Source organism: Chinchilla lanigera, unplaced genomic scaffold, assembly GCF_000276665.1.
Source record: "Chinchilla lanigera isolate Chin_1 unplaced genomic scaffold, ChiLan1.0 scaffold00012, whole genome shotgun sequence".
Lineage (NCBI taxonomy): Eukaryota > Metazoa > Chordata > Mammalia > Rodentia > Chinchillidae > Chinchilla > Chinchilla lanigera.
The window spans coordinates 7,686,240-7,711,941 of record NW_004955413.1 but is presented as its reverse complement, the minus strand read 5'-3'; the positions used below and the strand labels follow the sequence as shown (position 1 = coordinate 7,711,941).

At 40.8% G+C, this 25,702-nt stretch overlaps 2 protein-coding genes across 3 annotated transcripts in view; one reads left to right on the top strand and one right to left on the bottom strand.

The window, feature by feature from the left end:
- LOC102008712 (oxidized low-density lipoprotein receptor 1) overlaps positions 1-25,702 on the bottom strand; it is a gene marked incomplete in the record, with an annotated part of 59,374 nt that overhangs the window by 9,746 nt on the left and 23,926 nt on the right. The window contains 1 exon segment of the mRNA XM_005378938.2: positions 1,215-1,303. Within this exon segment, the coding sequence (XP_005378995.1) occupies positions 1,215-1,302 (88 nt within the window).
- Tmem52b (transmembrane protein 52B) lies at positions 76-16,364 on the top strand. Of its 2 annotated transcripts, XM_013511522.1 has the most exons (7): positions 76-235; positions 908-991; positions 8,707-8,850; positions 11,168-11,211; positions 12,870-12,908; positions 13,484-13,647; positions 14,811-16,364. In XM_013511522.1, the coding sequence occupies exons 3-7, from the start codon at positions 8,773-8,775 to the stop codon at positions 15,050-15,052; spliced, it is 567 nt and encodes a 188-aa protein (XP_013366976.1). In that variant the 5' UTR covers positions 76-235; positions 908-991; positions 8,707-8,772; the 3' UTR covers positions 15,053-16,364. The 2 variants fall into 2 exon arrangements, with proteins under 2 accessions (XP_013366976.1, XP_005378994.1); XM_005378937.2 differs by lacking the exons at positions 76-235; positions 908-991 and adding an exon at positions 8,146-8,468.

Here is a 25,702-nt window from a genome sequence, read left to right as displayed (position 1 = left end):
ATTTAATGATCCAAGTCAAACAATGCTCACATGTATTCATGGAGTCCTCTTGCGTCAAAACCATTGTGCTAGATTCACAAGTGATAAAAAGAAAATAGAAATTTTGACAAGGAGGAACATAATTCATTTCCTGATTCAATAGTTATGGTCTCCTCCCACATACAGTGCAAGTGAACAGAAAAGTCGCAAGAAATTTCATCTCTTGCAAAGAATTGCCTCATTTTATCAAGTATCTGTGAGTACATCTTTCCTATCTTTTGCAGTAGGTAAAATAGCTAATTTTATACTTAGGTTATTAACTACATGAATGATGAATGAATGAGTGAGTGAATAGATGAATGAAAACATGGCCATTGTTAACTTGTAAGTCTACCAATAAATGCTGGCAGCGTTTTCATATCAAGTTAGTTCACTAGCTCAAATGTTAAATGAGTCCATACTTGCCCTTATTCTATCATGTAAAGAAATTTCTATTTTGTTTATGAAAACTTGATTTGAAATTTCTTTATCCAAATTTCTGAAAATGCTTTTCTGCCTTCCCCTTCTTGTGTTTTGTTCCCTTTCTCAGAATAAATATAAAATAAAAGCCAATTTATCTAGGCTTCTTATGGAATTGGACTTATGAATCAATGTATACCTAAGGAGTTTAGTTTACTGCATGTGTCAAATAGAAATCATAATTTTCCAAAGCAATATTATATCATCAGATATAATTTACACTAAACTATACTGAATATCACTTAAGTAGCTTTAGATAATGAATACAATATTACAAGTTATCACTCCATACACTAGTGAATTCGTTTCTTGAATCCTGCTCATGGATGGGATACTGGATTCTGGAAGCTTGTAGTATAATCCTAGTTCTGCCACTTACTAACTCTGGATGATTTTGTTAATGCTCTAGATCTCAAGTTAACCTTTTGGAAAAAGGAGTAATAAAACATCAGTTTCAAAGTGTCATCGTGAAGATCGAAATCATGCATTTAAAGTGAGTAGAAGAAAACTGCTTGTAGGAAACAGGATAAGTTAGCTATCATTATCGTCCCCATCATATCTTAATTGCTTTTATTTAAGTAAGTGGTATTAATTCTCTTACATTTTGTGATTTTGGGGTACTTTAGTTTTCTAATCTAATCTTCAGTAAATTTACATTTTTGAGCTGCCACTGAAATTCTGTCCTTGTACAGTCACCCACCCTCGCTCCTCGGTACCTTTAACTTTTTTTCCAAATGACTTCTGATCTGGCTGGTCCTTCATAGACTTCATCTTGAGATCATCAAAAATCGTTTCCAAATTCATGCTAGGAATGAGATAGTAAAGCAGTCGAGAACTGCAGCAAACTGAAAATATGTGAGCTTCTGCTAGAGTGCTTAAATAGCTACTGTTATCTAAGAGAATGACTCAATCATTGCCAGGAGGAAGGGGAGGCTTTGCTTCATACTGGGAAGTTGACTGACGAAAACTCTTGGGGTGTGTCTATTTCAGGTGGGGAGTGATTCTGATGCTGTTTCATGATATTTCAAAAAGTGGCTTTTTTGAAAGGGAAAGTTATATTTTCCATGAGAAAGGAAATGCATTATGCCACTCACCAGGTATGGAAAGTTAGGTGCAAGAGAGTAAGTTACATTCAAATCATGCAAGAGCATTCATTAGGACCAGATTGTTTCATTTCAACATTCACATTTGTTTGTTTGCTAATTTTATCATGGTACATTTTCTCCACATGGTGTCTTTCAGAAATCACACATTTTCTTTTTTAATATTCATTGTTTTAAATGACAATAGACAGGAATTTGAGGTGAATTCCATAAGATTCTTAAGTGTTGGGTAATTTTAGCACTCAAAGAAATGTACTGTCTTATACAATGACAGTGCCACACAGCTGCAGAGGGCCATTGGAACTGGACAACTAATTCAATCTTTCCCCTGGTCTATTGTCTTGGGGAATTATTTAATGCCTAATCTATACTTTTGTTTATATAAATTTGGGATAATATGAGTATATATGACAAGCACTGTACTTGGAATATAATGAACTCGATAAATAATAGTCACAACTATTATTAGTAGTAATATTCAGCACAGTTAAATAACCCAGAAAAGACTACCTTTTGGGCTAACCCATCATTGACTGGAGTCACAAAGACTCCTCATAGAATCCTCATAAGTGTATCTATATATACACACAGATAAAATCTTCACCTATTTTTTACCTCACAATCTTATGGCCAGAAAATAAATAATTACTGAAGTTACAGGTACTTTTGAAAAAAAATTTTATCAACAAAAGATATTTTCTGAAGTATTTATGTGAAAAATTATATGATATCTGAAATCTGCTTTAAACCACTATAGGAAAAATAAAAAAGAAAAGCTACATAAAGGAAGATTAGAAAATCAATAAATACATAAAGTTTCTAGGTAGTTAATTAGGAAAAATCACCAATGTTCAGAGTCTAATTAGGATTGCATTTCCTTTCTCCACCTTCAGTTTTCTGAATTCTTTTTTTCTGTGCAAAATATCCAGAACCAAAGTGAAAACACTTTATCTCCCATTTAACATTTTACTCTACAATACAGTTCACCAAAATTCACCATGTAGCAAGTACATCCTTGCCAAATCAGCTTCTGAGAAGACTACATAAGTACATGTACAAACTCCCCATGATAAATGTAATCATTGTGCACTGGAAACATGCACCAAAAAATACATTGATCAAGAAAAAAAAGACCATGTTATCTTTATCATGCAAGCCCCTTCCTAGGTCCCTTGGCTGTGAGTGCCAGGAAATCACTTCTGGGATCAGACACATTTCTTCAATTACCATGTCAGTCACACAAGTGGAATCTCAGGAAATTTCTCATAATAATGAATTAATAAATACCAGAATAGCATCACAATGAAAATGACAATTTGTGATTCCCACAATGACTTAATTATTTTGGATCCCTTCAAACGGTTGTAATTTTAACCATTTCAGATATACTGATCTGTATGGTCTTAAATACACTTACAATGTTTGGTAGCCATCACCACAGTCCACTTCTTGAACATTTTTATCTTCTCCAGCTGCAATTCAACATTAAACAGCAATTCTAGTGATGGTGAATTCTATTTATTGTCTTGCATGGGCCATGGGGTGCCCAAGATGGAGAGTTTGGGTATGAGGTTTACATATGCATCATTACAATAAAATAGACTTCAATCCGTAAGGTGGGTGGGCCTCATTCAAAGGATGAAATCTTGAAGAACAAAAAAACTAACCTCCCTAGTAAGAAAAAATTATCCAGCAGATGCCCTTGGGCTGAAAAAACACACAACTAACTCTTCTGGAAATTCCCCTTATCAACTGGAATTGTAACATTCAATCTCCTGGACTGTCATTCAGCTGGCATGCACTGAAGATTTGGACTTGCTGGGTCCTATAGTCATCAATTTCTTTATATATGTACATATTTTATTCTGCTTTTCTAGAGAACTTTGATTACAACTCCCCACTTTTTACACCTCTCCGGTAAGCCAACATGTTCATTTCTAACTCTTCCATATCTCTCCATTGGGACTTTAGAAGGAAGCACATACTGACCCCACAGCTCCAAAGAAATGTATCTTGCCTACAGGAATTTGCGAGTGGAACCTTCCCTGGTTGAGCATTTCTGTAAGAATGCAGCCCAGCAGCCAGCACGATTCTAGCCTTATGAGACTCTAAACAAAAAATACAGTTCATCTGTGTGCATGCTTCTGAGCCACACATACTATGAGATAAGCTTTTTATATTGTCGTCCGCATATTTTGTGCTTGAAAGTTATATGGCTGTATTAGTTACTTCTCTCATTGCTAAGACAAAATACACAACACCCAAATTTAAAGAATGAAAGAGTGATATTGTCTCATAGTTCATAAAGGTTTATAAAGTCTCATAGTTCATAAGGTCCATAGTTGACTGTCTCTAAGGCAGGGTAGCATGGCAGAGGAGAAACAGTTCATACTAGGACAGGCAGGAGGTGATAAGCAGCAGCATACAGCCTCTCTTTCCCTTTTATTCAGTTCAGTCTACAAGCCTATTGATTGGTGTTACCTACACCCAGTGTGGAGCTCTTGTCTTTGCTAAAATCCATTCAGCCTCACCCAGAAGTATGCTAAATTAATCAGTGGGCTAATTTAGTATCACACACCAATAATCCATGTTTACATGCCAGAGATACAGCCACCTCCCCAAAGCCACACTTATGAGCATATGAGGTAGATACAAGCACATGTAGATACAAGCCATAGCAGAGACACATAAACCTGATGCATCTTTGATAAGCTGAATGCTTCTGACTTGTTTCCCTTCTTTAAATCTAACCCTCTAACAAACTTTCAATGCCTCTGTGGTTGCAGTTCCCAGTGGTTTAAAGTGGAACAGACCTTTTCTGTCATCTTATCCAACCTTGAAGGCATGGCGTTGACCCTAAGCGCTGCTCAACTCTTTATCATTTCATGTTGATCCTTCTTTATCATTTCATGTTGATCCCTCAAAGTAATAACAGTCTTAGCTGCTATTTCACTGAGGCACAGACAGAAAGGGAACCCGCGGTGTGCCACCTGACTTAGCAGACTATAAAGCGAATAATCAAAGGAACCAGAGTAAGTAATCAGTAAGTAAGCAATCAAAGGAAACATTTGTTGCCCTGCTTGTCTAACAATTTCCCAAAGTGTAGGTGAAAAGGTCTTATTCGCGCACCTTCCACTGGTTCCAATCAAGTCCTTAACAATGTGGGCACGAGTTAATGAATCACAGGCTTAATGGAACCACACAGGGTTGTGCCGGGTCACAGTGAGGTCAATCTCCTCTGCCCTAGCTGCTGTCCTCTATCCCCAACCATGTATGCCTTTCACAGTCTTCTCTTCTGAATTCTCTGTAATCAATCCCTAATGAGACCCCTTGACTTAACACTCTCACAAGGCATCATTAACCTTCACTAGGATAACAAGGAAGTTTTGTTTTCCCAGGTAATACTCTGGTGAGAAAGCAGAAACGGTAATAGTGATTCTAAGAAAGAAAAATAACAAGGTAGTCATTAACAGAAACCTATTCTGTTCAAACCTATTAGGAAGCTGGAGGGCAAAAAAGGCGATGGCGATCACAGTACAGGAAAGTGCAACAAGGGGGAAAGTCTTGTTAACGCAGACCTGCTTGTGCTGGTGGAAGCTGGCATGGCTGGGAAAACGATGGAAATTAGCAAGGGGAAATATTCAAGAACCAGAATACTGTATTAGGAAAGCTGAGACACAGTCCAGAGAAGGACTGCTGTAAAAATACACACAAGAGTTATCCAGCATTTTAAAAGGGAATCATTTGCAAAATATAGTTAAAATGAAAATCATCTTAGATAACATAAAACATGTGTTATTAGGACTATTATTTGCATTGTGTATATATATATATAACCTTATTTACTCTTTTGAAATCTATGAAATAAACATTATTACCACATATATATATATATATGAAACCCACAGAGAAATGTAATAACTTTTCCAAGATCACAGAGCTAATAAGTGAAAAAGGAAGCAAGTAATCCCAGCTTTCTAGCTAAACTGTTATCCATGATGTTTTACTGTCTCTCCAAGAAGTAAAGGAGAGGGGAAAGGTTCATGATGCTTCTCAGGCGTGTGTTATTGAATATAAATGTTGTATTCAAAAATGCCTTCCTGACAGGCACAGTAGCACATGCCTATAATCCCATCTACTCAGGAGACTGAGGCAGGAAGATTAAAAGTTCAAGGTCAAGTTGGGCAATATAGTAAAACCTTGTATCAGAAGAAAAATGTTTTTAGAAAGGCTCTTGTGGCAATTTAGCTCCACTGTATAGTACTAGGCTAGCAAGCATGAGTCCCTGTTCAATCCCCAGCACACGCGCGCACACACACACACACACACACACACACACACACAGCTAGGTATAATGATGCATATTAGAAATACTAGCATTGAAAGAAGCAGGAGATCATGAGTTTCAGCCAAACCCAAGCAATTTAAAGAGACCTTGTCTCAAAAACCAAGGGGAAGCCTGGCACGGTGGCGCACGCCTATAATCCTAGCACTTGGGAGGCTGAGGCAGGAGGATTTTTACAAGTTGGAAGCCAGTCTGGGCTACAAAGTGACCTCAAGACCAGCCTGAACTGCATAGTGAGACCCTGTCTCTAAAAAGACCAAAAAATAAACCAAAAACCAAGGGGAATGGGGCTGGGAACATAGCTCAGCAGTAGAAAACTCTGAAAATGAACCCCAGCACTAAAAAGCAGAGGGGCTGAAGACATAGTTCAGCACTCCATGGCTTCAGCCCATTGTGGGGAGTGGGGGGAAATATTTCTTGTCTCTGATTTTATTTTCTCTATGATTTCACATGTAATGCAGGCCAAGTACGCATTTCATTCCTGCTTTATGAATAGAAAAGGACTGGGGAAATTACATAATTATTTACTGAAGAGTCATAACTGAAGTCATTCTCTTCTTGTCCTATACAATACCTTTTGCCTTGCCAAGTTTTCTACTAAAATTTGAAAAGCATTCTTCATCCTAATTGCATTAACTTTACTTTAAAAACATATCACTAATTCACTAACTTTACTTTAAAAACATTATCACTAATTCACTTTTTTTTGTTTTGTTTTTTGTTTTTTTGTTTTGTTTTGTTTTGTCTTTTTGAGAAAGGGTCTCGCTATGCAGTTCAGGCTGACCTTGAGCTCACTTTGTAACCCAGGCTGGCCTCAAACTCTCCACTATCCTCCTACCTCATCCTCCCACCTGCTGGGATTGCAGGCGTGTGCCACCGTGCCCAGCAGTTCTGAAACAAATAAATTGTAACAATCAACATCTTACTGGGATATTCTCTTACTCTCTGTTTTCTTTAAGTGAAAAGAAAATGTTTCTTTTCTCTGTTCTCACCTCAGTGTCATGCTGTGTGAGAATCTTTTAGAATGTGATCAATTCCAATCACTAGTCCCACCCAACAACTGCCTTTCGGAGTTAAAAGGCATCAAACATGGCGTTATCCCATTCTTATGAGATGGATTTTTTTTATTTTAAAAATTACAAAACTGACAAAACAACAGTGAAGACAAAACCCAAACAACACAAAAACAACCAAAATGATGCATGACCTCAAAACAAAGTGACAGGAATTAACACTGCTTGCTACATTCCATACCGTTATCTTCAACCAAGTTGCTCAGTCCACCAGACATAAGAATGGAAGATTGATCAATCAAAGACACTAACAAGTTAAAAAGCAACACTGGAAATGATGCAGAGCTTCACCATACAAGACGGTAGGAGTTCAACAATGGCTCTTATACTGCATACTGTTGTCTTCACATCAATCATTCTGATTATCAAATTCAAGTGTGCAAAATTGGTTAAGAAAAAAGAAAATTTTAAGCATTGACTGTTCCTTTCAATAAACCACAGACATAAGCAATACACCTATACGAGATGGGTATATCTTTTTAAACTAAATGTCTAATATCATATCAAATACTTTGCATTAAGTAAAAGATTACCTACTTGAGTATAAATCCTTCTTTCATTCCAATAAGTATGTTATAAGTATTATTTTTCTCTCACTGACCTTAGATTTCATTTTCTTGAGTGACAAAATTGTCTTTCTCCTTCCTTTATCTTTTCTTTATCTTAAGATTAGGGTCACATTTTGTCTTCCAGGGTGATCTCAAACTCCTGAGCTCAAGTGATCCTCCTGCCTCGGTCTCCCCTATACCTGGGATTATAGGTGCACATTATAGCACCTAGCTGCTGAGTAGCTGGATCTATTCTCATTCACAACACTTTTACCAGAAAAGATGAAGAAGGTGGAAGAAGAAGAAGGAAAAGGAGAAGAAGGAGAGGAGGAGGAAGAGGGGCAGGAAAGACAGGAAGACAGAGAGTGAAAAGAAAGGAGAGAAACAAGGACAAATGACAAAAACACAAAGAAAAAAATCTACAGATCTTGGAAGTCGGTTTTGAAGCATATGTCTGCATGTCTGGTTTTCCTGTTTCAGTGGGAATCGAAGTCAGAACAGAGGAGAGCATGGAGAGCACCTGGAAAGTCTAATTTTCAAATCTCCTCATCCCAAAGATGGGATGGCTTTCCAGTTCATTTGGCTGCTGCTCAGTTCTACCTCAGTGGTTAAGAATAAATGACCCAGAACCGGGAGAGTTGATTATCAACATAGTAAGGGGAGAGTTTCAAAGAGCAAGAAGGGGGAGTGTTAATCACATGCATAATGGGTGAAAGGAGATTGGCAGCGTGACTTTCAACCTTCAGCAGTCACCCTGGCGCCCTGTGATAAAGGACCAAGAAGCATTTGCTGCTTTCTGGTGAAGACAAGAATGTATCTGGTCATCACCAAGCTGCCTTTGACCCTCCTCAAAGCCAGGCTTCTCATCAATGATTAGAAAACCATTTAACTTAAAGGGCCAGTGTGTCTTCCTTGAATGTTTTCCTATTGGGAGCAGCCAAGGCAAGAACATTGAAAACATAGGAAGGGTTAACCTCAGAATGGAAAAGGGCAAAATGAAACAAATGCAGAGTCAATAAAAGCAGAAATAAAAATAGAGGAGGAAGCCAAGAGGAAATCTCAAAAACAAAAGTCAGAGGGAGTAAGAAGTGATAGAAAGAAAAACTGATTTATTGCTGAGAAAAATTTCCCTCTTTAAGAATTCTAGATCAAGAAGTGAAGCTGCCGCAGAGGATGGAGAAGAGGCAGCGGATACCCAGTGCGTGATGCGGGAGCAGATGTTCAGCCCGATGGGAGTCCCTGCCCGGGTCCTGCCGGCCTCTGTTCTGGCCTGTTTCATCCAGGTGAGTTCAGCTGTGAAAGGGCGGGATGGAGAAGGCACTTTTTTCAGGTCCATCAGCTCTTAGAAGAATCTTGTAGAAAATGGATGAGGTGAAAAGAAAAATGCAGAATCTAGAAGGTTCTAGAGAAAGGAATAAGTGTTATGGTCTCTTAGTATTGTAAGGTTGCACAGATGCATGTGTGATTAATGTTAATGCTCACGAAAAGGGAGACAAAAATTACAAGCCAGGTGTGGTGATGAATGCCTGTAATCCCAGCGCTCTGGGAGGGTGAGGCAGGAAGATCACAAGTTGGAGCCCAGCCTGTACAATTTAGTGAGACCTTGTCTCAAAGTAAAAAGAAATAAAAAGGGCTTGGGGTGTAGCTCACTGTGAAGGTCCTGGGTTCATTCCCAAGTAACACACAGATGCACACACACAAACACACACACACATACACACACACAATCATATAGAGTCGTAGGATAGCTATAGCATTTTAGGAGTGACAATTATGTTTCTCTCATTTAGTATATTACCACTATCACTCAAAATCCCAAATAAATTATACTTGGGATAATTTGCACATAATTCCACTAAATGGAAATTCCTACACCAGCTCTAATATTATGGTAGCAGTTTAGGTGTCTCTATTCCAGAAATAAAAGAGGGAGCACTGCCCTGAAAAGTTTAAGCAAGAAGGAACACTAATTTGGTCCCAGCCTGGGCAAATTAGACCCTGCCTCAAATAAAAAATGGACTATGATGGTGATGTAGTTCAATGAAGCCCTAGGTGCAATTTCCAGTATGGGAGGTGGGCATGAGAGTAGGGGAGACTCTTTAAAAATATTTTGGATCCTTTATTTCTCCCCACTCTGAATCAGTAGGCTGTGGTAACGCATTAGTTGAAAAAGGTGTCATTAGACTGGAGGATTCTGGACAATCATCAGAATTAACCAGTATATAAATATGAAATCTAGCAAGAGAATGCAGCAAGTGCACAAACTGAATTACATCCCATGCCTGTTCAGAGCTGGCTGTTTTGCTTCCTAGATGCCAGTTAACCAATATCTGCAAGTCCTTGGTTTCCTTGCATTTTTTCTAGCTTCTGTGTCTCTTCCTGTTCCTTCTCTTCATTTCACTTCTCTTTTCTTCTCTCTGCAGCAAGCCTGAGAGGTGGCAAATTATCTACTAAGCACCTTAGATATCCTTTTACTTTAGTAAAGAAAGTGAAGCAAAGGGTCAGGGTTGGGCTGAGGAAACAAACACTTGGGCATTTCTCTTGGCAATCCCTTAAGTGAAAATAAAAACAATGGGCAGGAGTTTCTCCAGGGTTACCGCAGAGGGTGGCTCCTAGTCCTTTTACAAACTCTTTCTACCTGATATACTTCGAATACACAGGTCCTTGTACCCATCCACTTCCTATCATAAAATAGGTACAAATGTCTGTCCTATCATAAGGGTCCTGTTGTTGCCTTTCTGAAATTACTAGGTCATTTGAATTTTTGGAAGACTAAAACAGTTTCTGGAAATAAAGTTTGATTCTAAAGGGATCTTTCGAGAAGGAAGTCGTCTGAGATATAAGACAGATGGGGAGAAAGAGTTTTTGATTTTGCTTTGTTGCTCTTGTTTAAGAGGAATAGAAAGGAATGGGGACACCACCAAGGAGCTGTACGACTAAACTTGTCATCAGCATTCATTCAACACATAACCATGATGACAGAGTCAGATTTGAATTCTGCCTACATCAGTGAGTGTATGTTATTGGGTACATTACTTAGCCCTATGCCTTATTCCTTTTACCCTTCAATCTGAGGTTAAAGATACTCACCTATGGGATTGTTGTAAAGAAATGTTATACAATATTAGAAATTAATGGTCTGATTAGCATGTATAAGTCATTCAGCAAGCCCCCCTCCCCTTTTTGTCTTATATGGTAAGACTTGGTGTATCAAGGACATGAAAAAGGACAAGGTGGAAAAATCCAGTTCACAACTGGGCAATAATGAGGACCAGCTAGACACTCTAAAGGACAGATCAGGAAGTTTCTGGGGTAAATAAATGGATATAAATGGCTGCCTTTCATTCCCAGGCAGTAAGACTCATCCACTATTAAAAACAAACAGACAAACGAACACAAACAGGCGAGATAAGTCTCTCCCAAGTTCTCCCACCTCAAATCAGCAGGCATAGGAGTGAGAAGAGCTGCAAGTCCCAGTCCTAGGTATGGCCTGACCTTACAAACATGCCCTCATCCAACCACAGCCATGAGCTATGATTGTTAGTCTGCCCACCATCGTGGGCGAGATTACCCTGTCTGAGACTATTTCCCTTCCTACAGCTTCCTGGAGCACGCAGTGAGGAGAATTGTGTCAATCCTGAAAAGTAAGTATCTAAGAGTTTGAGCTGAAAGGAAAAGCAGACAGAACATCACTATCCAAACCCAGGTCAAAAAGTCATTAGATCACTATCACTTCCCTTTCTTTCTACTTAAGTGGGCATCCACCTACTATCACAGACATATACGTGTCATTCTGTGCACTCAGAATAATACTGCTGACAGGGTATTTTCCAAAGCCAATCTTCCCATCAAAGCAGCGTAATTCGTCTCCATTTATAAAGTCATAGAGACTTGCAAAAGGCTTTCCCAGCCATGCTGCTTGGTGATTCATCAGGCCAGACAGGATTCATTATCTAGTCACTGGCTTATTTACTTGGGTGATTTCCAAAGTGGAATCCCTATTTCAAATCAAAAAAAGCAGTTTCCAGCTCTTACGCAGTTAATGTTTATTGCAGAATTCATTTATCCGTCACTTTGATTGAGTTATTCTATAAACTGAGGCTGTCACAACTGAGTCCCACGCAGACACAGAGAATATAAAGATGAATATTTATGCAGGAGGCCCTGGGTTTAATCCCCAGTATTGAAAGAAAAACAAAGGAGGAAGGAAGGAAGGAGAGGAGTGAGTGAAAGAAAGAAGGATGAAAGGAAAGAAGGAAGGAAGGAAGAAAAAGCAAAAGAAAAGAGAAAAAAAGATTTGCTCAGGCTGAAGGAAATCACATATTTAACCATGGAAATGGTGATAACATTGATGATTTATCACATGCACATTACACCTTGGCTACTTGACATGGTCTGAGGTTTTAGACATCCAGCACTGCAGGAAAGACCTTCCCTACAGAATCAGACTCTAGTGTAAAGCTACAAGGGTTTTGAACATGTGATGAATGCAAAAAAACCCACAAGTATAGAGGCTCAGTGAAAAAAACTAAATGCTTCTATCTACAAATGTGTGGCCAACGAGGGATATAGAAATAGATTTCAGTGGATGGTTGTATCATGAAGTATTATGAAAGAACAGAAGTTACTAATCTACAAAGACATAAAAATACTCTGCTTTTCCTCTCTTATTCCTATGCTGCTCCTCCCACGCAAAGCGCATTTTCCTCACCCCTACAGAGAAAGTTTACAATTGCCACAGTTAATTCAGAATATTTAGTTCACTTTCCTCATAGCGAAACTTTTTCCCCTTCCTGTTTGGCCTCAGTGCATATGGGCATGAGGGATGTGACAGTTTAGATCCCTTTTCCCTGATGGTAAGGGTGTTGCAAGAGCTTGTGAAACATAAACTTAATTGCTTTCATGCTTTTAACTGAAATTTCCTTTATGTTTCCATTCTCTTGACCTCAAATATATAAGAACTGTAACATTCATACCAGTTTTCCAATTCACTCTTTATAAATATGTTCCAAATGACTTCTGGCAATTTCTTCATAATTATTTACAACAGTCATAGATCTATTTTCTATGAACACATTTTGTGATCACTATGATTAACTATTTTATACTGATTTTACAAAATACTTTGCACAACGTCATATATGGTATAAAATACTATTTACATCATTTGACACTAGAATTGGCTCATTACTGAGAACTTGAAAAAGTATAGCCTTAGTTGCTTTTATTGTAATGGTATCATTTTATACTATAACTCACATTTTCAGATGTTTAATGAAATACACTTTATTTTTCTCCATAGCTGCATGACCACTGACTGGGTACATCTGTGGTATATATGGTAAGTTTCAGTTGCAGTATCAACATATTTAATTTTACAAGGTCATTAATTATATGCACCATATATATATATATATATATAGAGAGAGAGAGACAGAGAGAGAGAGAGAGAGAGGGGGAGAGAAAGAGGGAGACAGGGAGAGAAGGAGGGAGTAAAAGGAGGGAGAGAGCAGGAAGAAAAAGTTTGAGACAGCCTCCTTACTTAGTACCTCCTGTACTACAGTTACTTTACCTAGCCTATTAGCCTATGAGATGATACGTCAGGGTATCCTATTTGAATACAGTCTCCTCCACTGAGATCAAAAGACTATTGTGTCCTTTTGGGTTCTGCTCAGGAAATAGCTCTACAAAGTTTGCCTTGGTAAAGTAAAATGCAGCTACTTCAAATTACCTTAAATTTACTTATGTGTTCTAACCAGTTTACTTAGTCCTGCTAACAAATAAGGAAGCATATATGTATATGAATTAGAATCTTACCATTTTTATGTAAAATGTCAACAAGAATCAAAAGGCAGACACTAAAAACTGATGCGGTCAGAGCCAGGTCTGAGTTTCCTACCTGCTGGGCTCTTACAGGTTACTGGTGGTAGTTGGTGTCCTGATTCTGCTCTGTGGCCTGACTTCAGTGTGCTTCCGCTGCTGTCTGATTCGTCAGCAAAATGGGGAAGATGACGGTCAGCCACCCTACGAAGTGACTGTCATTGCTTTTGACCATGACACCCTCCAGAACACTATCACTTGTGAGTACACTAACCTGATGTAGGGAAGAGACCTGGGTTTAAATGAAGGATTAGGACACCACACAGGTATAGAAACACTGATCAAATAACATTACAGGTTCTAGGATTCAGAGCAATGTTAATTTCCAGAGGACTAATGTGCTGATCTGGGAATCTCACTGGTGCTCAAATATTGGTCTGGCTGGTGATAGTGTGAAGAAAGAAGTGAAATATTAGAGACAGTGTTAGAAACATTTTACAGGGAGAATCACACAGTTTATAGATTTTGTTTTGTTTCTGTTTTTTATTAATAGTCCGTGTTTGCACTAAATAGTGTTTGCCTTCCCCGTGTGGAATTGGTCTGTGTACATAACACATCTTCATTCTTCTTCATCCCCTCCCCTCCTCTCCTTCCTCCCGCCCTTCATCTCTTGATCCCCTTCCCATGAGAGAAAGGTGTATCTCTCTACTCCCTATTATCATGATAATAAATAATTTTCATGAACTACATTAATGTGTAAGCTTATAAATAGCTTTATTATCCATTTTCAAATGCTGAATACATCTTTGAAAATGTCTTAAATTTTATGAAAACCTACATTTTGTATTTTCTATATTGTTTTGTATTGTTAAGGAAATTAGTGATGTAAACTTTCAATTCTGTGTTCTTCAAGTCTTGGTACATTCAATTTTTGCCCCAATATCCCTTTGATCTTTATTATAAGACACTTTATATTACTGTATAGTCATTCCTAAAATCAGGTCATAAATACAAGGCAAAGCAGCAGATAGCAAAACACTGCACTATTTATTTTGAAAATAGTACAATATGACATATTGTTATTCACCTTCCCTACTTCCCTTTTCCCACTTCATTTTAGAGAAAGAATAAAGCTCAGGGTGTGCAGTATTGGTAGGTGGAGTAAAGGCAGGAAGAGGAAGGGTAGGATGTGAGATATGGGAATATGACACAGATTATTCAAAGGTACCAGAGAAGACAAGTTCTTCTAGCAGAACCTGAAGCTCAGAAGCTTCAACTTCACAGGATTTTCATACATTTTGTGGTGGGGGGTGACAGTGAATTGGGACACTTATTAAAAACGTAGGGACCTTAGTGCAATGTTAAGCATCTGAGACCTGAAAACAACACATTTAAGGCAGCTCTGCTTCTTCTTCCTTTACAGCCCTGCAGTCAGTGTTTGGCTCTGCAGCTCGGAGAATTCTGGCTGTATCCCCCTCCCCCAGCTCCCGGGGCCAGCTGCCCTCCTCGTTGGACACCCTCCCAGGCTATGAGGAAGCTCTTCACATGAGTCGCTTCACAGTGGCGAGGTGTGGACAGAAAGCACCTGAGTTACCCCCGGTGCCTGAGGAAAGGCAGCTACCTCCGGTGGAGAAGGAATCCAGAGCAGAGCACCCCTCACTATGATGGGGATTTTGATTTGTATGTGGAGACCCAGGTTTCCTCAGAGTCCACAGAAGGTCTGTAGTCCAAGTCTTCATGCCTGACCACAAATCTTTTCTGATATGCAGTGGTCTCATCAGGTACTCTAATTCTTTAATCAATGGGCAAAATTCACTACCAACAAGGCAGGAGAGCATCAGGTGTCTTGAATTCCTTCAGTCGTTCAGTGTATATAAAATTCCTTCACCTCGTGATACTGACGGTTGGTTTTCTCTGTGCCAACTAAGAGACTGTGGCAAGCTTGAGGAACAGGAAATTGCAAGCACAGCCATTGTCATTAATGCACTGAACCCAGGAACTTCCCTCCTGGAAGAATAACCAATTTTACAATAGATGAAATGATTATTTTAAATGTCATGTAATACCCATGTAGTAATATAGAATACATGGCTGAGATTGTTGGAGTAGGATAAACGAATACAGTCTACTCTGTGTCAGATATCGAATTCTTTCTTTCACTACAGTTCTCCCCGCCAGAAATGTGATACTATTACTTCTTCAGTTCCTCTGCTCTACAAATACATAAGCACATGTTTGCAAGAATACATGCGTCCTTTTTAAATTCTAAAACAATACACTGCTTAGCTTCTTTCCTCCTTCCTGCTCCTGCCACTTAAAGCCACAGCATGTCCACAGCAACTCACACCAGTCTCACTGCCACCTTGTGGAGCCACGGTAGAAAATGCATTCTGTCCTTTGGACCCATCTGCCTGTCTTTCTGATTCTTGAGTACTAAGTGGGCAACTAAGCCTGGCTAAGATGCTACCCCTGCCACCATCCTGCTGAACACTGCTGAGCTAGCCACACAACACACTAGCCACTAAAGTACAGTTACTGGAAAACTGAGAAGAGGAAAAAAATACATGTCTTCGACAAGTTACTAAAATCTTTAAAGCATCGTTTTCTCACCTGTAGAATAAGGACGAAAGATACCTCCAAGATTTGCTGTGAGGAACAAAGAAACTAAGTTATGACATAATTTGTAAATCACTATGCACATGTACTTGCTACCATTCTTACTGTTGTCACGTAATATTCACCTGCCTGCTATCATTCTGTTAAGAATTACATTCTGGGGGCTGGGGATTTACGTCAGCAGCACAGAGCCTGCCTGGCAAGCGCAAGGTTGTGAGTTTGATTCCCAGTACCGGGGGGGGGGGGGGAGAATTACATTCTGGTTTGTCATTTTGCCAGTCTGCTGTGTTATTGTAAAGTCATACCTGACAAAGCTTTAATTTAGTAATAAACACTTATTGAGGTAAACAACTAAAAAAAATGAGATTCTTATTTTTTTAACTAATTATATTATTTTTTATTTTTTTAGTATTTTAAAGAGTAAAAGAAGGATAACATAGCAATGGGGGGCTTACCAAATTACAGACAAAGTAGTAGGAAATTATCAATGGTTGTTGTTTTACATATTGTTACCTACAAGATAGTTTCTCAGGAAAACAAATAGACAAATAATAGTGAGTTACAGACAAAAGAGGTAGGTAATTATCAATGGTTGTTGTACTATACCTTGGTATCTTCAAAGTGGTTTCTGAAGGAAATAAATAGAGCTATACAGGAGTGATCAATTGAATATTCACTGACTATTCTCAATGGTTGTTATAGGAAACACATAGTAATAAACATACCTCCATTTACAAAATAGCATAGGAACAATATAAACATTACAGAGTTATGGACAGATTAGTAGGAAGTATCAGTGGCTGCTGTAATACATGGTGGTATCTTCAAAGTGGTTTCTCAGGAAGACAGAGATATGCAAGAAAGATCTAACAAGTAGCTACAGCCGAAGGGTTGTGAAAAATAGTGTATTACCTCCTCACCAGTGACTCCTTTCACTGAAGTGTGACAGCTGGAAGGAAGGCCAGGATTGAAAAGAAGGACCAAGAGATTTGTACCTGTGTCTAGCAACAAGCTGTTTTCTTTTTTCTCTGTAATCATGATTACCTGGGGCTCCTCCATGGGGATGACAGTCTGGCCAGAGGGAGAAGGTAGAATATGCCCCAGGCCCCCTCATTCCTGTTAGACTACCTGGTAGTATGGGTCTGAGTTCTGGGGTCTCCGCTTCAGAGGACAGACTGATCTCCAGTGGTCATCTTTGCAGTCAGGGCATGGTCCAGGGGGCTTCTTAGGGCAGCTCCTCTTGAGGTGGCCTGGCTTTCAACAGTGGTAGCAGATGAATGTAGTCATTGAGTACTTCTTGGGGCCCCAAGAATCAGACTTAGGGTCTGTTTCTTTTAGTGCTGCAGCAAAAGCAGCTGCTTTTTCTCGGTCTCTTTGTTTTCTCTCCTTGGCCTTGTCATGGCTATAGAATACTGAGGAGGCAATTCTTACTAACATCTCAAGTGAGCCATCTGGGGTGAAAGCCATTCTTTGTAGCTTTTTCTCTTCAACCACCCAGCGCATTGGACCCTTCAACCACTTAGTGTCCTCTCCCCAACTGTCAGCACAGGCAGCAGGAATCTTGGTGCAGACCTCTCTGGAGCTCCATGTGCTCCTCCACTGCAGCCTGTACTGTCAGAGGAAGGCTTCCAGGGGGTCTCCCCAGGTATTGTGAAGGCTCTTCCTGGTTTCCAGCTTCTGAATGGCTCTCGTTACCCTGGTCAACTAGACCTCTGAGTCTTCGGGCGTAGCCTGTATTCTCATGTTCTCTGAGTTCTTGTTCCACGGCTGCTCCTCCTCTGACTCTGGCCCTTTCTGGTTCTCAACAGCAGGGGCAAGAGCAACCCATTGTGTGGCATGTATTCCTAGGGGTTTCTCCATGTCAGGATGATTCACGCATGTCCCCAGGTGGGCCTCTGCAGCCAGCAAGTGGTGGGCCAGTTGTGTCATTGCTTCTCTGTGCCATGATAGTTCTCAACCACACAGCGGTGGCTGGGGTGAGAGCTGGCTCACGCCAGTGCACACTGCTGCGCGACTTCCCAGACACCTACTGCCCGCCTCCCAGGTGCCTGCACAGCTAGGGGCTGTGTGATTCTTGTTAGTACATTCTGCATGGATGTAGAAAATATTTGAGAAAAGTAGTTGTTTTTTAAGCAATCAGCTCCAGTTTTCAGAGTAGGCAATACAGAAGTAGGGGTTAGTTAATTAAACACATTTTTTTATTTTAAAGGGTAAAAGAAGGACAACATAGCAATAGGGGGATTCACCAAATTACAGACAAAGTGGTAGGACATTATCAATGGTTGTTATTTTACCTATTGATATCTTCAAGATAGTTTCTCAGGAAAACAAATAGACAAATAATAGTGAGTTACAGACAAAAATGGCAGGCAATTATCAGTGGTTGTTGTACCATATCTTGGTTTCTCCAAAGTGGTCTCTAGGGAAAACAATAGAGCTATACATGAGGGATCAATCAAATAATCATTGACTATTCTCAATGATTGTTGCTGAAAACACATAGTAACAAACGTACATTCATTTACAAAATAGCATAGGAACAATACAAACATTACAGAGTTATGAACAGACTGGTAGGAAATCATCCATGGCTGCTGCAATACATGTTGGCATCCTCAAAGTGGTTTCTCAGGAAAACAAAGATATGCAAGAAAGATCCAACAGGTAGTTACAGCCTAAGGGTTGCAAAAAAGAGCGGATTACCTCCTCATCAGTGACTTTTTTCACTGAAGTGTGATGGCTGAAAGGAAGGCCAGGGCTAAAAAGAAGGACCAAGAGACCAGCACCAGTGTCCAGCAACAGGCCATCCACTTTCCTCTACAGTCATGATTTCACAGGACTCCTCCTTGGAGACAATGGTCCTTCTCCATGAAAGCGGTTCTACAGAATCTAAATATTGGGCACCCGTGTAATCCATGAAGTCTCGGTGCAGACCTCTCCAGAGCTCCACGAGCTCCTCCACGGCAGCCTGTACAGTTATCGGAAGAATGGCCTCCAAGGGGTCTCCCCAGGTATTGCACAAGATCTTCCTGTTTCCAGCTCCTGAATGGCTCTTGCGTCCCCAGTCAGCTCGATCTCTGTGTTGTCGAGCGTCAGTACTCTCATGTTCTCTGAGTCCTTGTTCATCAGCTGCTCCTCCGCTGACTCTGGACCTTTCTGGCTCTCAAGGGCAGGGCCAAGAGTGACCCACCGTGTGGCATGTTTTCCCAGAGATTTCTCCATGTCGAGACGGTTCACACACGTCTCTGGGCTGGCCTGTTGTGTTGGTGCTTCTCTGCGGCATAGTGGTTGTCAACCTCATGGGGGTGGCCAGCCCAGGGGCCAGCACAAGTCTCCACGTTGCTTCCCAGGCACCTGCTGCCTGCCTTCCTGGGTGCCTCCCTGGGTGGGCAACTGCACATAAACACATTTTTAAATAGCCCAGAGGAGATAATGTTCTGAGTGAGCATAATCTTATAATCTCACTTTCACCCCAGTTACTTAAAAACTGTTCAGATGCATGGATTGTTAATGACACCTAAGGTGCCTGCATTAGGGTTCACAAGAGGAACAGATTTAAAATAAAAATGCAGATGATTCTATAAAGGATTTAGGAGGTAGTCTCATAGGATCAGAAGCTGAGGAGTCCCAGTAGCCACCAGCACAATCAGGGATGGAAGAGGTTGAAATGGCCATTGGTGGTCTGGAGGACTGGAGCACTGGGTCCAAGGTTGAAGGCTTGTAGCTCACTGCAGTTTGGCATAAGCTGCCCTGGAAGCCTGAAGGAACTGAAGTAAATGTCCTGAGCCAATAGCAATGACAAGAGCTCCTCCTCCAAAGAAAACAGGAGAAACTTTTTCTCCTTTCTCTTTTATTCTGTCCAGACTACTAACCTATTTGTTGGTGCCACTCACAACTGGGTGGGTCTTTCCTCTCAGTGTGCAGCCTGTAAATAAATCATCTACAGACACAGTCAGACCTGTGCTGAGCTGCTAGGTATTACTTATTCAAGTGAGGTTGACATACCACAAGTAAGATCATAGTGGCCTTATTTTATTACCAGTGAATGAGTCATTTGGTCATGACACATTCCATAAAATATTCGAGGCATCCTTCAAGACACTACAGACTTTAAGAAGTTAAGATGCTGATGGGTATTTAAAGATCTTGGAAGAAATTTTGCCTGTAAGGTCTTATCTTTCTCTTGACCCTCGCCCCAACGCAACCCATTCGATGTGTGGAATTACTTCCATCCATCTTCTGTCACTCCTATTTCTCCATCCTCAAGTGTGTCTTTTCATAATCTGTTTCACACATAGGGTCTTATGACTACTTCTTAGCTACATGGAGTCATTTACTCCCTCAGCTCTATCATTTTTGTTATGAAATATTAGCATGCTTCTGATTTCACTTCTTTGTCTACTTGATCAAAGATGTCACCAAATCACCTGAATCATTTTCACTATTGCTCTCAAGTTTCTAACTTTTTAAAACTTTCCTCTGATCTATTTTTCAAACTTCCAACAATGTTTCACTGAAGTTGATTTCTCCCCAATGCCTACACTGCTGAACAGTGCTGGAGGAAATCTGTCAGTGATGCTAATTGAGGTTAGTCTAGAGTGACGGTCTCCAACACTCGACATTCCTCGCAGATTTCCTCCAGCATTTTCTGCATTCTTTTTAGTAGATATTCAGATTTCAATAGCTGTCTTCAATGCCTTCCAGTCTACCATCAGTGCATTAATCCTAGGCAGGGAACTTGTTCCAGTTCAGAGAAAGAATCAAAGCTTTCAGGTAACTTCCTACCCCAAGGATACAAATATCTCTGTAGATATATATTTATCCTTCCCTCCATCCTTTCAGGATCATTGAAATAAATGTACTTTCTCCTCCTCAGTAATCATACTTCTAGTAGTGTTTTGCATTGCATTAACTCAACAGAACTTTTTTATCAGCAATTATTATTTCATAAATAATGTACTAAGAATAGTGAAGAGGCAGCTGGGTAAACAAAATGTGCAAGGAAGATCTATTTGACTTTTGTTCCTCTCAGAGCTTACACTGTAAGTAGGTAAAATAATATTAAGGAAAAGTAAAAACAGAATGATAAAACTTCTAAGTACAAAGAACTAAATGCAGGCTGAAATAAGAAATAACAGGTAAGAAGGGATGGAGCATGGTTGGAAAGGTAGAGGGAAGGAAATCATTTTCAGATATTAGAAAATATTAGGTAAGATAGAATAACAGAAAGACTGGAGTAACTGCTTGTAGTAAGCCAAGGACATTGCTACAGAAAATAAAGTATAACCAGACATGGTGGTACACGCCTGTAATCTCAGCACTCGGGAGGCTGAGGCAGGAGGATCATTGTGAGTTTGAGACAAGCCTGGACTACAAAGTGAGCTCAAGGCCATCCTGAACTGCGTAGCCAGACCATGTCTCAAAAAGACAAAAAAAAAAAAAAAAAAAAAAAAAAGAGAGAGACATATAGCCAGTCATGCACAAGTACACTTGGAGTTTACTGTAAAGCAGATATAGAGAGAGTTACTCTTTCAAGCAAGGAAGCAGGCAGTATCACAAAGACATCTGTACTGAGTGCAAATGTTTTTTGTTACCTTCTTATGTTCCCAACAGTTACTTGTAGAGTTCAGGGAACTATGACAATTGTCATTTGTCATTGTTAAGTGTGATGTGTCAACTTGACTTCAGTAAGCATCACTTAGCAGATTAGTAAAGCTCACATTGTACTGGGAGATGATTGACATGTAAACCACAGGATGAGGAGGAAGACTCGGCCTGGGATAAGTGGTGCCAGTCAATAGCCTTATAGCCTTGGATGGAATAAGATGAGAAGCTATCAAGAAGTCTTCCCTCTTTTTTCTTCAGAGGAGCTCCAGTCTACACCATTACCTTTTGATGTCTGTCTCCAGTTCCTTCAGGGTTTCAGTACAGGTGCTGAGCCTTCCAACCTTGACCCTTTGGCTTTCTGACACAGACTCACACTGGACTCTTCAGTGAGCTCCAGGCTTTCAACCTTTGATCCACTCTTCTGGTCCTTCAGCACACAGACAGCCATTCCACACTTTTTCACAACTGATTCTATTGGTGACCATCGTAAGCCTACCTAGCAAATTCATGTTGTATATTAAATCTGTTCCTCTAGGGAACCCTAACTAATGCATTATTGTCTTATTTATGCTATGTACATGCTTATTGACATTTTTCTTCGAGGTTATTGGGAACATTACTGTTTCAAAACTGTTTCTTTTTTCTGTCTTTTTGAAACAGGGTCTTGCTGTGCAGTTCAGGCTGGTCTTGAGCTCACTTTGTAGCTCAGGCTGGCCTCAAACTCACAACGATCCTCATGCCTCAGCCTCGCGAGTGCTGGGATTACAGGAGTGCACCACCACACCCAGCTTCAAAACTGTTTCTTGTTTCTTTCGGGTGGTCACTGCTCCCTCAGGGACCTTTACCATATGAGGAACTTAGAAAAAAATTTATGAAAGATGATTTCTAATCTAAATCACCCTTACAGCTCACTGAGGAGTGATCTTTAACAAATGCTCACGTTTCCGAAATCACTGAGCATAGGCCATGAGACCTAGAAATACTCTATGTCTCTGTTATGGTTTGTGTCTAGATGTTCCTCCAAAGCCTCAAGCAGTCATGGGATGGGCTTCTAGAATTTGTGATTGATCCATGGTCCAATGCTGGGATTATGGGTGTGAATGCTACACCTGTCCTGGGGCAGGCAGCCTGCTTACACTACAAGGGAGGGAAAGAGATTCGCTCTTGCTCCTCCTCCCTTTTTGCTCTTGTTGCTTTTGCTGATTTCTGTCACCATGAACCGTTGCCATGTGCTACTCTTGGAGCCAGCTGAGTATGGACTGAAACCTCCACAAACTGTGAGCTAATGTGAGCTAAACAAACCTTTCCCTCCTGAATTTTAGGCATTGAGTATTTTGACCCCTCACACCTAACAGTAGTGACGAGATGATTATCGATGCTGTGGTAACCGGGTGAGAGTAAAATGTTCCACCTTGAATACATTTCCTTGACATATTTCCAGTTAATTAGGGAAAACTCAGAGCTTTGTAGGTACAGGAATGGATCTAAAAACTTTCCTGTTATAAAAAGCAATATAAATATGTCTGTATAAGTAAATAACATATGCATACAGAGGATTCATCTCACACTTTTCACTTTCTTCCCAGGAAGGGTCCTCCTAAAGGAAGAAGAGGTTGGGCATCTCTCACTTGCTCAGGTATTGATCACTGCACATGACAGTTACTGGAAGACCTCATATGTATACTGACAACCCTTGCTTGCCAAGCAGATCCTCCCTATAGCCTCCCATAGCCCCTACCTCCTTCTTTCTCCTGGACACTCATAGCCCTTTACATTCTATAATATCCAACCTCTTCCTCCTAATTTGGTCTCACACTCTCATGCCTTAAGTGTGTAATACAATGTGTTCTTTTTCCTCTCATCACCTGTTCTCAGTGTATTATATAGACTAACATAGCCGAATCCTCAGAGTAAATTTAAAATTCCCTTCCATGATTAAGGGATGTGTTATGATTTATATCTACATGTCCCCCTAAAGCCTTGGGCAGTCACACATGTGGCTTTTTGTTTTTGTTTTTGTTTTTAAGAGTAAAAGAAGGATAACATAATAAAAGGGGGGGGCTTACCAAATTACAGACAAAGTGGTAGGAAATTATCAATGGTTATTTTTTTACATATTGTTACCTACAAGATAGTTTCTCAGGAAAACAAATAGACAAATAATAGTGAGTTACAGACAAAAGAGGTAGGTAATTATCAATGGTTGTTGTACTGTACTTTGGTATCTTCAAAGTGGCTTCTAAAGAAAATAAATAGAGCTATACAGGAGTGATCAATTGAATATTCACTGACTATTCTCAGTGGTTGTTGTAGGAAACACATAGTAATAAACCTACATCCATTTATGAAATAGCATAGGAACAATACAAACATTACAGAGTTATGGACAGATTAGTAGGTAAGTATCAATGGCTGCTGCAATACATGGTGGTATCTTCAAAGTGGTTTCTCAGGAAGACAGAGATATGCAAGAAGGATCTAATAAGTAGTTACAGCCTAAAGGTTGTCAGAACTAGCATATTACTTCCTCACCAGTGACTCCTGTCACTGAGGTGTGACGACTGGCAGGAAAGCCAGGATAGAAAAGAAGGACCGAGAGACTTGCACCTGTGTTTAGCAACAGGCTGTTTTCTTATTCCTCCATAGTCATGATTACCTGGGGCTCCTTCATGGGGATGACAGTCTGGCCAGAGAGAGGAGGCGGAGTATGCCCCAGGTTCCCTCATTCTTGTGGACTAACTGGTAGTATGGGTCTGAGCTCTGGGGCCTCCTGTTCAGAGGGCAGACGGATCTCCAGTGGTCACCTTTGCATTCAGGGCATGGCCCAGGAGGGCTCTTAGGGCAGTTCCTCTTGAGGTGGCCTGGCTTTTGACACCAGTAGCAGATGAATGCAGTTGTTGAGTTTTTCTTGGGGCCCAGGAATCAGACTTGGGGTCTGTTTCTCTTAGTGCTGCAGCAAAAGCAGCTGCTTTATTTCAGTCTCTTTGTTTTCTCTCCTTGGCCTCATCCTCGTCATGGCTACAGAATACTGAGAAGGCAATTCTTACTAACATCTCAAGTGAGCCATCTGGGGTGAAAGCCATTCTTTGTAGCTTTTTTTCTCCAGCCTCCCATCGCATTGGGACCCCACAATTAGTTAGTGTCATCTCCTCAACCATCAGCACAGGCAGCAGGAATCTTGGTGCAGACCTCTCCAGAGCTCCACGCACTCCTCCTCCACAGCCTGTACTGTCAAGGGAGGAATGGCTTCCAGGGGGTCTCCCCAGGTATTGCACAAGGACTTCCTGGTTTACAGCTTCCAAACAGCTCTCGTGACCCCAGTCCACAGGACCTCTGACTCTTCGGGCTTAGTCTGTATTCTCATGTTCTCCGAGTCCTTGTTCAGCAGCTACTCCTCCCTTGACTCTGGACCCTTCTGATTCTCAAAGGCAGGAGCAAGAGTGACCCGTTGTGTGGGATGTACTCCCAGGGGTTTCTCCATTTTGGAATGATTCACATGCATCTGTGGGTGGTCCTCTGCAGCCGGTGCATGGTGGGCCAATTGTGTCATTGTTCATCTGTGCCATGGTAGTTTTCAATTGAGCAGCAGCAGCCTGAGGGCCAGCGTGTATCAGCAGCTTCCCTGGCCCTGGGGCCCCTCCTCCCAGGCGCCTGCAAGGCTGGGGGCTGGCCTGAGGGCTGGCACTCCCCACCCCGTGGCTTTCTGGGCGCTGGGGGTCCTCCTTCTGGGCCTGTGAGGCAGGGAGCAGGCCCGAAGACCGGTGCTCCCCACTGGACAGCTTCCTGGGCACCAGGGCCCCTCTTCCCGGGTGCCTGGGAGCATGCGGCTTTTTGGAGGTGGCTGGATCTATGGTGTATCACACTGGGATTAAGGATGTGTGATTACTAAATTAGTCCACTGATTGGTTTAGCATAGTTCTGGATATGAAAAATAGGAAGGCTCACCCTGGGTGTGGGTAGAACCACCCAAAAGCCTGGAAGCACGGATGGGATGAAAGGAAAAGGCAGGTCTGCTGCTACTTCTTCTGCTCATCCACTTCCTGTTGCTTGTTGCCTTCTGCCTGCCCTGACATACCTTTGATTGTTTCCTCT

What these genes read in the sequence shown, in the direction of transcription:
- Tmem52b (XM_013511522.1), top strand. Translation starts at nt 8,773, where the DNA reads ATGCGGGAGCAGATGTTCAGCCCGATGGGAGTCCCTGCCCGGGTCCTG. An exon ending in AATTGTGTCAATCCTGAAAA is followed by an intron (nt 11,212 to 12,869) that starts GTAAGTATCTAA and finishes TTTTCTCCATAG; the next exon opens with CTGCATGACCACTGACTGGG. An exon ending in CCTCCAGAACACTATCACTT is followed by an intron (nt 13,648 to 14,810) that starts GTGAGTACACTA and finishes CTTCCTTTACAG; the next exon opens with CCCTGCAGTCAGTGTTTGGC.